The following is a 13,801-nucleotide window of genomic DNA, read 5'->3' as shown; positions in this document are numbered from 1 at the left end:
ACATTTTCCAGACAAATCTCTGAATCATGACCATGAGTGACAGTGTCTTTGCCTTGGGCACATCTCCTAATTTGGACCTCAGTTCTGCCCATCTCTTGTTGCTAACATTCACTGTGTGGGAAAGCACCACTGTACCATTTCTCCATAATAGAATTTTTATCAACCTAATAGGACATACTGCTTTTATATGTGTATGGAATTCACCTAGATTGTCTCACAAAGAAGTCACTGTCTCACAAAGAAGTTCTTTTATCCTCGTGGTCCTTTCAAGTAAATGTGACTAAGTGCAAACCAGCTAGCACTCAAAACCAAGGTAAATCCAAACAAAAGAAAATGCTTCAGCATTTTCAGAGAAAAGTGAGGGCCTGAGTGCGGAGAAGGATAGAAGGCAAGGCATTCTGAGAAATTTCTTTTTCAACATAAATTGTAATGTATGCTCGAAGAATCTGCCATAAGATAAAGCCTTTGTGAAAATATGGTAATATCAGACACAAAAGCCCAAGATTTTTTAAAAAGCAGCTTCAGAAAGAAGACTGCATAAAATGTTGTGATGTGGTTGAGTGATTTTTATGGAACTCTAAACATGTATTACCAGGCCCCACATAGGGGACTGAGCTTCAATACCCTGGCATGAAGACATCCACCCTGGCATGAAGACATATCACCCATCTGTCTGCAAGACTGGCAGACGGATGGGTGGTATTGGAGAAATGACATAGCTGAGCTCCTCCTGCTTTGCCATCTAGAGACTTTCTTTCTAGTGTCATGCAGTGACTTAACTGCCCAGTTTGCTAATTCTCAAAAAGTGTCTTTGGGGAACTGTGTCTAATGTGTCTTTTCTATACCTGGTTCCAATGTCACATGCAAATCGCCAGTCATGCAACAATCGGAGTACTCTGACAGAAGCCATTCTGGATAATTCTGCTTATGCCAGCTAAACAATGTGCATCATTAAATAAACCATCCTCTGACTGTATTTATGAAATGTTATGTCTGCCTAGCAATAAGCCTACATTATTTAAACATGAAAGTGGAGGCCCATTCAATTTACCCTTGTCTGACAATATTTTTTCTTTTTCATCTGGTTCTACTGAAAGTAATCATATGCACTCCATGAAGAAACCCATGTGACAGAGCAGTCAGACAGGTAATTGGAGGGGAGAGAGAGGCATTAATAAACAGACTGTTAGTCAAAGATAATTCTTGTATTTACATGGACAGAAAACAATCCAGAGATGTTGAAAATGGTTTCAATTCTGGTGTGGGTTTTCCAGTCCACTGGAGACTTGTTTTGGGGAAAGGTTGTTTACTGAACAGTGGGCTTCCCAACCTGCATTGTACATTTCAAACTCCTGCCAAAACAGCAGCTCAACCACTTATAGGCAAAATCTATCCCAAAAGACCATCAAAATAGCCAGCCACGAATCTTGTGATAAGCACTCCATCTGAAAAATGCTCTTGAAAACCCTTTGATAAACCTCTGCTAGTGTAGGGCGATGCACAGGCTTTTGGTGCCTACCGCAAAATTAAAATATAAAACACAGCCCTCGCCACTAAAGAACTTGTAGTCTAGTCGGGAACCAATACTGAAACACAGGAGAGATCATCACACATCAGAAAATGGCATAAAGTTAAGTCCTGGTTCGAATAAAGAGAACGGCTTGACGGCACAGCTGTCCTCCCTAGGGGATGCTCCTCTTGGAGAAGGAACTGATCTTGCTCTTACACCCACTCTGACCCTCAGCACTACTTGGAAGAAACTACTCATCATTAGCTGTAAAGGTGCAGAGAATCCTACAATCATTTACATGTGGTTTGGAAATCAGGTCTTTTTTGTTTTTTTCCTAGAATGGGTGTGACCAACAATCTTCGAATCTACTTCAAAGAAAACAGTTAAATGACACAACCATGAAGTCCTTTGGAGAAAAAAGGAAACTGGCCAACCTCAATTTGTGACATGCTGAGATCTATTTTACTCAGGGAACTGGCAGATCTTATCTTAGGCTGATACAACATCAAAATAAAAGGGTGCTGTGGTGTTTTTCTTTCTTGAAATTCCCCTGTTGCATTCAAAAGCAGGCTGACAAAGTAAGGAGGTCATAGGTGTGTGGATGAGCAGCCCTTCGAAGGGACTCAGGTAATTCTCTGGGGTCCTGGCTATGCAGAGGACGGCAAGGGGAGGGAGCAGGGCACGGGGGCAGCTTGTGCAGGGGCCTTGCAAGGCCTGCAGGGCAAGGTTGACAGAAGGCTCCCACGTATGAAACCTTTCCCTTGTCTTTACTTAGTTGGAGGGTAAAAACAATCCCTTCTTATTTTCTTTAATTTCAACTCAAAAGAAAACTGCCTAAGAAAAACAAAAAAGGAAGCTTTTTCACAAGGCTGAGTTCCTTGAAAGAATGTACTACCAGGTCTTGTATTTTATGCTTCAAACTCATGTCAGTAGGCAGTTCAAGCTCACACACAGCCATGCAAACTGTATCCTATCAGGTTTCGGTGTTAAAGGATGCAGTTAGTTCATGGTATCGCTGTACATACTTATCAGTTCTCTATGAAGTGGGATTCACCCGGATACTGAAACTAAAGTGGATCCCTAACCATAATCATCAGCCATCCAGTTAAAGATGGAGCCTTAGAGCTACAGGAGAATAAATACTAAACACTAGTTACACATGCACACATAGGAACATCTTCCAGTTTGTGGTTAGCCACTTGCACGCCAGCTTGTAAACAGTGTTGTCTTGGTAATTAGTGTAGTTAAATTTATGCAAAATAACAAACAGTTATTGGTGCTTAGTACGGTTCAAGTACTGAGATAGGTGTGAAAACCGAAAGATGAGAAAACAGGCTCTGCTTTCAAGGAGCTCAGTTTAGTGCACTGACATATGTAAACCTGTTAAATGCTGCCCTACAGGTGGGTGTCCTCAGGGAGCGATGCAGACGGTAACCCAATGGGAGCAGAGAAGGCTGTTGAAGTGGGGAGGCAGGCCTTGACCAGAATCTTGAGGGGTGAGAAGTGAACAGCCAAGTTAAAGGGAATGGAAGTGAAGCCATCTCCTTAGGACTGCGGTGCGGGAGCAGTTTAGGGAGAGGGCTGTGCAAACTGGCGAAAACTGTGAAGAACTACAGTTTAGGTAAGGGTGAGAGGCTGAGTGAGGCCCAGTGATGCTGAGGGTCTGGTTAGGCTGGAGCTCACTGTCTTCAAGAGCAGGTTTAGTGGGAGTCAGAGGAGGTGTGATGTTGGAATGAAATCTCCTGAGGTGCACTGTTCTCAGTCAAGACAACACAGGTCAGAGCAACGGCAGGAGGAGGCTACAGAGCAGCGGATGGAGGGGCCATTGCAGTTCAGTCCAGGCACTATAAGCAGGGAGGGTGCACACATGTTGAAATCATCTAGAACAAAGGCAGCAGCTGGGGTAGAAAGTACCATTGTCCTCAAAGGATATGATTGAATGACAGAATATTTACTGAATGATAAGGTGTGTTAGAGGATGCCTTTAGCATCCAGGGAGGAGAGGTTTCCAATCCTCTGCAAGGCACACAGCTCCTTACCAATACGTCTGCTTCCATTCATATATATATTTTCATTTTATACATACATATTCATTTTATTTTTTGAATTAAAAAATAATCATTAGGGTATAGTGATTTACTATGTTGTGTTAGTTTCTGCTGTATAGCAAAGTGTATCAGTTGTACATATACACATATCCACTCTTTTAGATTCTTTTCCCATACAGATCATCACAGAGAACTGAGTAGAGTTCCCTGTGGTAAACTGAAGCTTCTTATTTGTTGTTGTTTTTCAGGTCTGTCCTGTTCTTTTGCCACCCCATGAACTGTAGCCCACCAGGCTCCTCTGTCCTTGAGATTTCCCAGGCACCAATATGGGGTTGCCATTTCTTTCTCCAGGGGATTTTTCTGACCCAGGGATCGAAACTGTCTCCCACAGGTCTCCTGCATTGCAGGCAGATTCTTTACTGCTGAGCCACCAGGGAAGTCCAGGTTCCTATAATCATCTATTTCATATATGGTATAGTGGTGTGTATTTGTCAGTCTCAGTCTCCCAGTTTATCCCTCCCCCTACCCCTCACTTTCCTCCCCGGTAACCATGAGTTTGTTTTCTACATCTGTGACTTTATGCTTCCATTCACATTTAAACAGCTGGGAGAAGTGAATTTTGAAATCTTTTTGGAGATCCAAAGAAATAAATGTTAAAGAGCTAAATGAGGAGTGTTTGTTCTGGATATAAGAGTCACCACATCCTAAAATTATAAATAACAGAAAAGACTACTAATATAATTTTAGACAAACAACATACCAGAAACTCCGGGTGGTGTCTTAATGAATTTTCCATTAAAATGACCAATAACAGCTTCACACTTTTCTGTTGATTCCATCCTATTTATACATAAAAATAAGACATAAATAATCAAAGATATCTTAATTTTCATTTTGTTTTGTGCACATGAATACAATCTTATAGGTTTATTTGATACAAATGAAACCTAACAAAAATGTGAGTGATAAGAAAAAGTGGGTTTATTCTCTTTTAGTGTTGTTTGTGTGTTTCCATGGTAAAATGAAAACTTGATGACCAGATACCTTCAGAATCATAAAAGAAATAAATTATACCTTTAATCAAGCATACAAAATGTTTAATTTTTTTCTACTTGTTGAAATGATAATCAATACACAATAGCTTTACTAGTTATGATACTGAATCAGAAACAAAAATACCAGTTTAAACTACTCGTGTATTTAGTGCTGCTAGGACACTGCTCATTTTAGAGATGGTCCTTCCTTTTACTTATTCACAAAACGACAGACTCAAAAGTCACAAAATGAATTGGGGCTGAACAGAGGATGTGTCTTACAAGTTTTTCACCTTAGCTTCAAGTTTAAAATTAGTGAAGTCAATTATGTTCCTTCTTTGCCTTCTTGAATTTAGAGGAAGAATTAAAGGATGGAGCCTGACAACTTATTCTACATCTGCAGAAACATTTCGGGGAAATTAAATAATTTTGATTTATTTTCCTTTAATGGAGGAAACACTGAATAATCTGCTCAAAATGCACTGTACTCCTGGACTACCCAGAATAGTTGCACTTTGATTTTACTGGGTGGTAACAGTGGTAATTAAAAAGCATTAGAATTTAACTGGGTTCCATCTTTGGATACAGAAACTAAAGTCCTTGATCTGCTTTCAGAAGAACACCCACAGAGGGCCGATTTTCAGATGGTGCTGGGCCTTTCAGTTTCACCTGATCCTTTCAACCCATGAAGTGCACAATGGGTTCTGGCCTTGGTGACTTTCCACTTGTAGAATATTTTAGTTTTATTATAAAATCATCTGGTCTAACCGAAAGAGCAATGGGTTGAAAGCCAGAAGAACCAAGTACTAGACCTTGCTTCATTGCTTGGCAACCCTGTGACAGTGTCCTTTCTTTAACTCAATTCTTTTTATATGTGAAAGTGTGAACAATGCTTGCTTTGTTGATCTCACAGGCCTGTGGTAGATGCGACTGTCATCAAACGGGATGATGCATAGGAAAGTAAAAAGTCAGCAATTTCCGCCCCCCAAATCAAAGTCAATACTTTAAAACATGTAGACATTATTGGTTACTGCACAGAATTAATAGGGTGCTAAGCGCTGTAAAATCAGTTTTTGTATGTGGGCTTTCAGATTTGAATTATGTCAAAATCAAAGGAAGCAAACTAACCACTGCACTGAAGCACCCTTTCTGGGGAGGAAGGGATAAAAGTAAGATGAAGGAAGGAGGATGCTTTAGATATGTGCAACATTTTACTTCTTAAAAAATTATTTGAAGCAAAAACTGTAAAGTGTTCTAATGTGTGTGACAACTGGTGGTTAGGTGTCTGCTGTACTCTTCTCAATGTGTGAAATATTTCATTAAAAAATCTAGTTTACTGATTTTATTGATGATGAATCAAAGTTCTACCTAATGAGACAAAAATACCAATTTATTTATGAAATTTAGGAGCCTGCGATTATTTTTTTAAGCAGTTTAGGCAACCTGATCGAATTAGTCAAAATATTAAGGAAACACACTTGCAAAACTGTTGCTCATGTGATATTTCCTTACCCTGAGTCTCCAAATATTTAGGGTCCTCAGGTTCAAGAATCCCAGTGAGCTTCCAAAGAGCTGGGGGAGATGCAAATTATTTTTTGTGCATAATTTAAGTTCATGGTACAATTGGCTCCTATAACCGTGGCTTAAATTCTCTCTTCTTGCTCAATTTTTATTCTCCAGGAAATGTAGCAGAGCTATTGTTGACACGAAGGTAGGGCAGTATGCTCACCTAGCAAAGCCAACACCACGACTTGTCCCACTGGAATCGCGTAGTATCCTTGTAGAAATCACTTGTCCAAATGGTTTCAGCATGTTTTCAAGTTCTTGCTCATCCATGGACAGTGGCAAATTAGAAATATACAAGTTGGTAGGATCTTGTTCCTGTTGCTAAAACAGAACGGGGAATTATCTATTAATTTCTAATACAAGGTGAGATATTTACATGAACACACTTTTACTTAGCCACTCTCTGAGTTCAGGTCCCTTCAAAGTACTAGCAAGTGAGACCACTTGCTACAGAACACCCGAGTCACCCTGGACACTCAACAACAGTGTCTGAAGCTTGGACAATCTGGGCAGGTTAGTCACAATCCCACCAAACCATTCTTGGCAGGTTTGGAAGTGGAAGTGCTGGCAGGCACTGCTAAGTTGGAGAGGATGCCCTCATGGAAGTACAAGTCTCAGCCATTTGCAGTGTTCTGCAAAATAACTAACCTTGACTCCACTACTGTTTTTAGGAGCCCATTTCGGGCACACTATTGCACAGATGGTGGTTACTGCTAATAATTTAATCCAGAGACACATGATGGATTCTGGACCAAGTCATCCAAAATTCAGTGGTGGTTTGTCCAAATTCCCTTCTTTTGCTCTATGGTGGAGTCCTTACTACCTTGATCTGTGATCACCAAAGGAAAATAGAGAGCTCTTAAGTTAACAAAAATAAAAAACCTACAAAGCCATACAAAATGAAAGACTAGAGGCAGAGCAAATTTTAGAATCTGGATAAAGCTAAACTCAAGTGTAGAAGGGGGTAGAGCATTCTGGGAAATCTTTGTTATTCAAAGAGTGATCCAGGAGCCAGCTGTGATGGAATTACCTGCAAGCTTACTAGAAATGTAGGATCCCAGGTCCCATCTCAGACTGATGTTATCAGAAACTGCATTTTAACAAGATCTTCAGGAAGTACAAATGCATATGAAAGTCTAAGAAACAACAATTAGACCATTTCCCACTCACCCTTCCATTGCAGAAGTAAAATCAGCGGAAATCAAAGATAAGAACTGAGTTTTCTGAGAATCAGTAACTGCTATGTATAATTTTGCCTTTTTATACAGTTCATGGGGTTCTCACAGCAAGTATCTTGATTTACGAAGAGTTTGGTGTTAAATCACGAGGAAATAAGCATACATGACAACTGGAATATTTTCTGAGCAAATAAAAATTCACCATGGCAATTATGAGATTAGGATGGTCTTAACTTTAAAATAGGCTTTCCTTTGATATTATTAATCAACTGTATCTTTACATATTGAACTATGCAAGTTTATGATTTTAACAAGCACTACTGTGCCGTGCTCAGCTGCTTCAGATGTGTCTGACTCTTGGTGACCTATGGACTGTAGCCGCCAGGTTCCTCTGTCCATGGGATTCTCCAGGCAACATTAAAGTGGGTTGCTGTGCCCTCCTCCAGGGGATCTTCCCAACCCAGGAATTGAACCCATACCTCTGGCATGTTCCTGCACTGCAGGCAGGTTCTTTACCCAATGAGCCACCTGGGAAGCCCAACAAGCACTATTAGCAAAGTCATTAATTCATGTTTTAGTCTTAGGCATCAGAAAAGTGCACTCATCATATTTTAGATTTTCAAAATATATGTGAAGTACAGTACTTTAAAAATATATGTGAAGTATACAAATGTTTGGATTTGTACAAAGTCTCTGCTTTCAAATGTTATTCTGGCATTAATTAAAAATGAAATAAAACTTGTCCTTTTAGATAATCTGCAAGTAAAAGTGAGTACTGATCTTTCACGCTATACCTAAATTTTAAGACTTAAAACAGTAATCTGGTATCCCAGAGAAGGGTAAAACACCCTGGTAGTTCTAAGAATTAAAGTTACCACAGACTGAGAAACTATGGGCAAAAAGTACTCTCTGTGACCTCCTGGTTCTGACAGAAGGCAGCCTGTAACCCCCAGTCCCAAAGGAATGAGCAGAAGCTCCCAGCTTCTCGGAGGTGTGTCAGGCGCAGTTGGGTCCAATAAAAAAAAAAATCAAAAATTTTCAAATGTTCAATAGTAAGCCAAAAACTTAATCTCCTTAACCCTTGACAGACTAAATAAAAATGGCTACTAGCCTTGCTTCTGGCTGAAATTAAAGGCATTGTGAAGTGAAGTGAAGTGAAGTTGCTCAGTCGTGTCCGACTCTTTGCGACCCTGTGGACTATAGCCTACCAGGCTCCTCCGTCCATGGTATTCTCCAGGCAAGAATACTGGAGTGGGTTGCCATTTCCTTCTCCAGGGGATCTTCCCGACCCAGGGATCAAACCCGGGTCTCCCGCATTGGAGGCAGATGCTTTAACCTCTGAGCCAAAGTCACTATGGTACCACTGATTACCTTACGCAGAGCAAAATCTTTCACTGACAATTACATAAAGTGTATCTTTAATATATAAAAATTGCAAAGTGATTTAATAAATGCATAACAATAGATAAAAGGCTTCAAAATAAGGGGGAAAACAATATGTTCTTAGGTATCAAATTTTTCAATTCTTTTGAGGTAGGCTAAGAGGTAAAATCTCCATTCCTTATTTCCACTTCACTCACTACCTCCTCAATTTCGCCCACTTAATTGCACAGCTTCTCAATTAGCTACCGCATGTCAGCTCTAATCTCCTAAGTCCCTGAAGCTTTCATGGAGTATATAAGACTGTATTTGTTCCTGCGGAAGTCTGGTCCTTAGCTGGCAAACACAGATGGGATCCTTTCTTTCTGAAGGTGCGTACTGAGGGGCCCTGTAACCTAACACAGTCCAATAACATTTACAGCGTATCCTGTACATTCCAGACCCTCTTACACAATAATTATGACGCCAGTCCCGTGTTCCAACAGTTTACAGTTGGAGCTGGGGAGATAGAAACACACGAAATGAATGCTGTAATGGAGACACGTACAAATCCCAATGGGAGGACACACAGGGGAGCCTGTCTTTAGTAGGGAACACTTTTCAGGGAGCATGTCATTGAGACCTGAGAAACACGCATAAGGCACGAGGCTGAAAACCAGACTGTAAAAAGCTATCCAAGGAGTTTGACTTTTTTGTCAGTCATCCCTGCTTAAACTTTTCCACTTAAGGAGTGCAGCAGCAAAGAGAATGATTATGTCTCGTGCAGTGTGTGGGCAATGGAGAAAGGAGCCTTGCTAAGGCTGCACAGTTTCCTTGAAGCCTTGTGCTTTATCTGGGGGGGTGGGGGGGGGGGGAAGGTATGGGAATGTTGCAATCTACTCCCTAATTATCTGAATTTGTTTCAATATAGAACAATATTTCTGACCTAATACTTTGGAGTCATAATGACACTCCAGGGAGATAAGCCATATTTATCCTGTAATTTCAGGTACTCTGGTGGGTGAGGGGGGAGGACTAGGAAGAGGGAACCACAGCTAGAAAGCCATGCCCCCAAAAGTGGGAAGCTTCCTGAGGCACAGACGCAAGGGAGTGATGTGATCAAACCTATCTTATTAGAAAGGTTTCTGAATCATGCTTAGTCAGATTCAGAGAAGCTGGGAACTCCCTAATTAAGGAGCATTAAAACACTCCTGGGACAAAGATATGGCATCAGAAATGTTATGTAAGAAACATGTATCATAAACATCATGAGCTTTCCTTTTGGTTTACAATTATTAAAATCTAAATGATGAACATTTAAGACTATTTAAGAATGTTCATAGAATTTGTCATCTGTGAAGTATTTTCAAAAGAACTAACAATGTAAGGTAACTAAGTGCTTTCTAAATCTGTGTTTTACTTGCTATTATTAAAATATCAATTATTATTAAATATTAAATATGAATGTTTGATATTATTAAATATAATTATTAAATTATTAAAATATTATTCTTTAAAATGCTGATTCAATCTGAAAGTTTACCAATGAGGAAAAAAATTATTAAAAGCGCTAAATCAGAATCCAGAAATTGAGCTCCCAACCCACTCTATGATAGGTAGATAAGGTAGACTAAATATAGGTAGGTATTTCCTATGATTTTAATGCATTTGTTTTCAATAGCAAAAGGTCAGTCAATTAGCTCTTTTCATTGGAATGACTTCCAGGGCTAATGTTAATTTATCTTTCTTTTCAAACGGTCAACGTCTTCTGCATACAGTTTTACTAAAAAAATAAAAAAACAAAAATGAGAAGCAATTCCAACCTGGCAGCAATGGCCACAAAAATATCTAATCACCAAAAAAGGGTCCCTGTGTTCTAATCATGATACATTCATAGTAAACAGAACATACAGTACTTGTAGTAAGGGGAGTGGTTCTTGAATAAGGGCAATATTGCGCCTTTAAATCAGGGACAACCGTAACTCTGTTTTATGACATGCAATGCTATGTCTGAAAAAACAATTACTCTGTAAATTATGGGTGGTCAGACATAAAAACGCGGCCAATAGGCCTCTTTATATCCCAAGGCGTGGAAAGGGTTCAATGGCTTCTCTAACAAGTAGAAAACTAGATCCCACATTGGCCATGAGAGGGATAAATGGCTACTAATGTTCACTTGAGTAGAAAAGTAGGGCTCAGAGGTCCCACGTGGTGTAAAGCGCTCAGTCATCATCTGAAAGAAATTAACAAAAACCTCCCTGTGCGTGTGGAATGGTTCCTAAAATGCAAGAAAGGGACTTGGCAGGAAGACCAGACATCTGTTTTCTCTTGTACTGAATAGGTTCACCAACCAGCAGATAGCTGCTTACGGGCATGTGAATGCAAACTGCTTGAAGCATGGTAGACCTCTGTGTGGAAGGGCGATTAAATTCCTGCTCCTTTGACTGCCTATTTACTGAAAAAAATTGCAAGCATACCACTAGGCAAATAACATGGAATGATGTGCTGACCCCCAGCAGGTCGGAAGAGGTACTGCTGAAAGGCCCACAGGAATCACTCTATTAACCAATGTTGATTTGAGTTTCTTATCTTTTTAGCTCGTTGTCTGGGGTTTCTTTCTTCTTTTCATAGATTCTGAGTCTTTTATTTGGAAAAAACGCACACATTTGAAACAAATGCCCAGTGTAACATAAATGGGAATGACCTTGAGCCTTTTGGAAAACCTTCTGGTAAATTTCATCAGGGTACTCAATGGACAGAGCTCAATAAATATAATTTTTAAATGGTCCATTCTTATTGCTCCGTATCTGCCCAAGCTGGGAAGTTTTTCTCGTGCTTAATTGGCTTCTTTGGTCATCAACAAAACAAACATTTAATATCTACCATATGCCCAGTACCAAGCAAGGCACTGAAATTAAAACACGAGTAAGAAACAATCACTGTTGTCCAAGGCTCTCCATTTGTAGTTTTATAATTCAGTTTTGAATATTTGTGGAGTCCTTTTTCAACTCAGGTAGCCAAAATGTCAAACAATATTATATCCCCCCTCACCTACTAGAATGTCCCTGAATTTTTTTGATTATGCAAAAGGGCAAGCCTTTAATATGTGGCAATGTGAATTTTCAAAAACTTTATAGTATCCAGATTAATTAAAGGAAGTGGACAGTGACAGGTCTCTTATCACCCAAACATAGGAGCCAATTTTAAACTTTTACAAATTGTTTCCACAAAAAGGTACAAGTCAGATAATCCTGTATCCAGACGGCATAAAGGGGCCAAGTTAACTCCCCATACTCACATCCATGGTTCTATGGCATGGAACAATGGACCCTCTACCATTTAAAATACCTTTTGTAACTTTAATGATATAATAAAAAAGAAATCAGGTCCAGGAAACTCAGTCATTCTATAGAGACCTGCAGAGATTCACGAATGTGCAGGGTGTTGGCACACTGGCAGTGCCTCTGAAGCCCTGCACTGCTCATTCCCCGCAGATGATGGAGGAAGGGGTCATTTTTCCTAGCCAATTTACAGTCCCAAGCTGCCTAAGGAGGTCTTTGAACAGTGCTCATTATCAGTCCACGGGAAAGCTGGCATTCAAAGCACACTGTTGACACGAGACATACAGTGCCAATCTATACCCACTCTGGTTCTGACTAAATGCATTGTAAAGACTTCTTCAAACAGCATATAGTTAATACACTATGCTACTCAGGATCACTGGTACTGAAAAGATGCCTAGGTTTGTGCTCATGAGGCCTCTCTAAATAAGGCCTCTGCATTAGCCCTAATAGATTGTTAAAATAGGCCTCTTTCTAACTTTGTTTCAGCAGAAGTCACCAAAAAAAAAAAAAAAAAAAAAACCAAAAAACCCAAAAAACGGGTGTCAGGCACACCCACATGCCACAGTGAGAAACCAGACCTCCTAAACAGAGTCTGCATAGGAACTGGCTGAAGCCTGGTTTTGGATGCTCAGCTGACCACCCACCTCCTGTCTGCCCGGGAGAGGCTGAGGAGGCTGGGAATGAACACGCAGGTGGAGAGAACCACTGATGTGTTCTATGACGTGCTCCATGCTCCCACCAACTGGGCTTCTTCCTGCACCCTCCCTCCCCCGCCCACCACCAGCCAAGCAAGAAGGGCTTCAAGAGACCCCTCACGAGGCCTGGTCTGTGTCCTCTGGAGCTTGGTGGATACAATGGATCAATGTCTGGCTTAAGCCTGAGGAATCTAAAAGGCAAAAGGCTGACTGAAGGGGCCTATAAGTGTGATTGGGAGGTTACTAGTTTCCCACAGACAGCTGGCAGCCAGATCAATGTGGGCCACACAAGATGGAGCTGGCGCAGGATTGTGTTAGATCCACCCAGGAAGGCTGTCCTGAAGGACAAGAAGGTCCAAGAAGAAAAGGACTGAAGGCTGACCCTTAGATTCTCAGGAGCTGAGGACACGTCTTCTCTAGGGTGAAGGAACCACAGGGGAGAGAGCAGAGCATTCTACTAGGGAAAGCATCAGTTTTCTGTCTGCCCAGAGAAATCAACACCACATCACATAATTGTCGGGTCAAGAAGCTTTCCCATCCTTCACCACTGTTCCAACCTGGGACGGGTAAGAAACCACAGCTAGCTATGGAAGAGTGGGAAAAACACACATTTGGAAAATAGGAAAGAACGAACCATGTTCCCATCCCAGGACAAGCTTACTAGTTAGAGCAGACCAGAGCTGGGGGGAAGGCAGAAGTTTTAGTATTATACGGCACACAAAATTTTGCCAAATAAACAGGACTGGACATCTCAATTATGGGCATCACACACTTAGCGTTTAAATGTGTTGTTGAAAAATCAGACATTCAGCATCAAAATGTTAACCATGTGTTACACATCTGTGTGTTTATAGACACATAATAATAGATGGTTGTACTGGGATGTATTAATAATATTTCACATTTTTTTCAAGTAAGAAAAAAAGCATTAATGCATTATCATTAATCACAGCCTCCAATTTCCTAAAATGTCACTAAATACATGTCTACAAATCTGTGTGTGTGTATGGGTGTGTTTGGAAACATGTAAAAGATTGTTTTTGGGATGTAAACTTACAAAATATCAC

The 13,801-nt window shown here is 40.4% G+C and overlaps 1 protein-coding gene across 8 annotated transcripts in view; it reads right to left on the bottom strand.

The window, feature by feature from the left end:
• RBMS1 (RNA binding motif single stranded interacting protein 1) overlaps window positions 1-13,801 on the bottom strand; it is a 219,539-nt gene that overhangs the window by 20,817 nt on the left and 184,921 nt on the right. For all 8 annotated transcript variants that reach the window (XM_025276084.3, XM_025276040.3, XM_045164052.1 and 5 more), the window contains exons 5-6: window positions 6,322-6,479; window positions 4,319-4,398 (exon numbers count right to left, since the gene is read on the bottom strand). In XM_025276084.3, the coding sequence (XP_025131869.1) occupies window positions 4,319-4,398; window positions 6,322-6,479 (238 nt within the window). The remainder of the gene's footprint in view (window positions 1-4,318; window positions 4,399-6,321; window positions 6,480-13,801) is intronic.

The sequence above is a fragment of the Bubalus bubalis genome, chromosome 2, assembly GCF_019923935.1.
Source record: "Bubalus bubalis isolate 160015118507 breed Murrah chromosome 2, NDDB_SH_1, whole genome shotgun sequence".
NCBI classification, from domain to species: domain Eukaryota; kingdom Metazoa; phylum Chordata; class Mammalia; order Artiodactyla; family Bovidae; genus Bubalus; species Bubalus bubalis.
The sequence above is the reverse complement of the archived record's forward strand: the minus strand, read 5'-3'. Positions and strand labels throughout refer to the sequence as shown.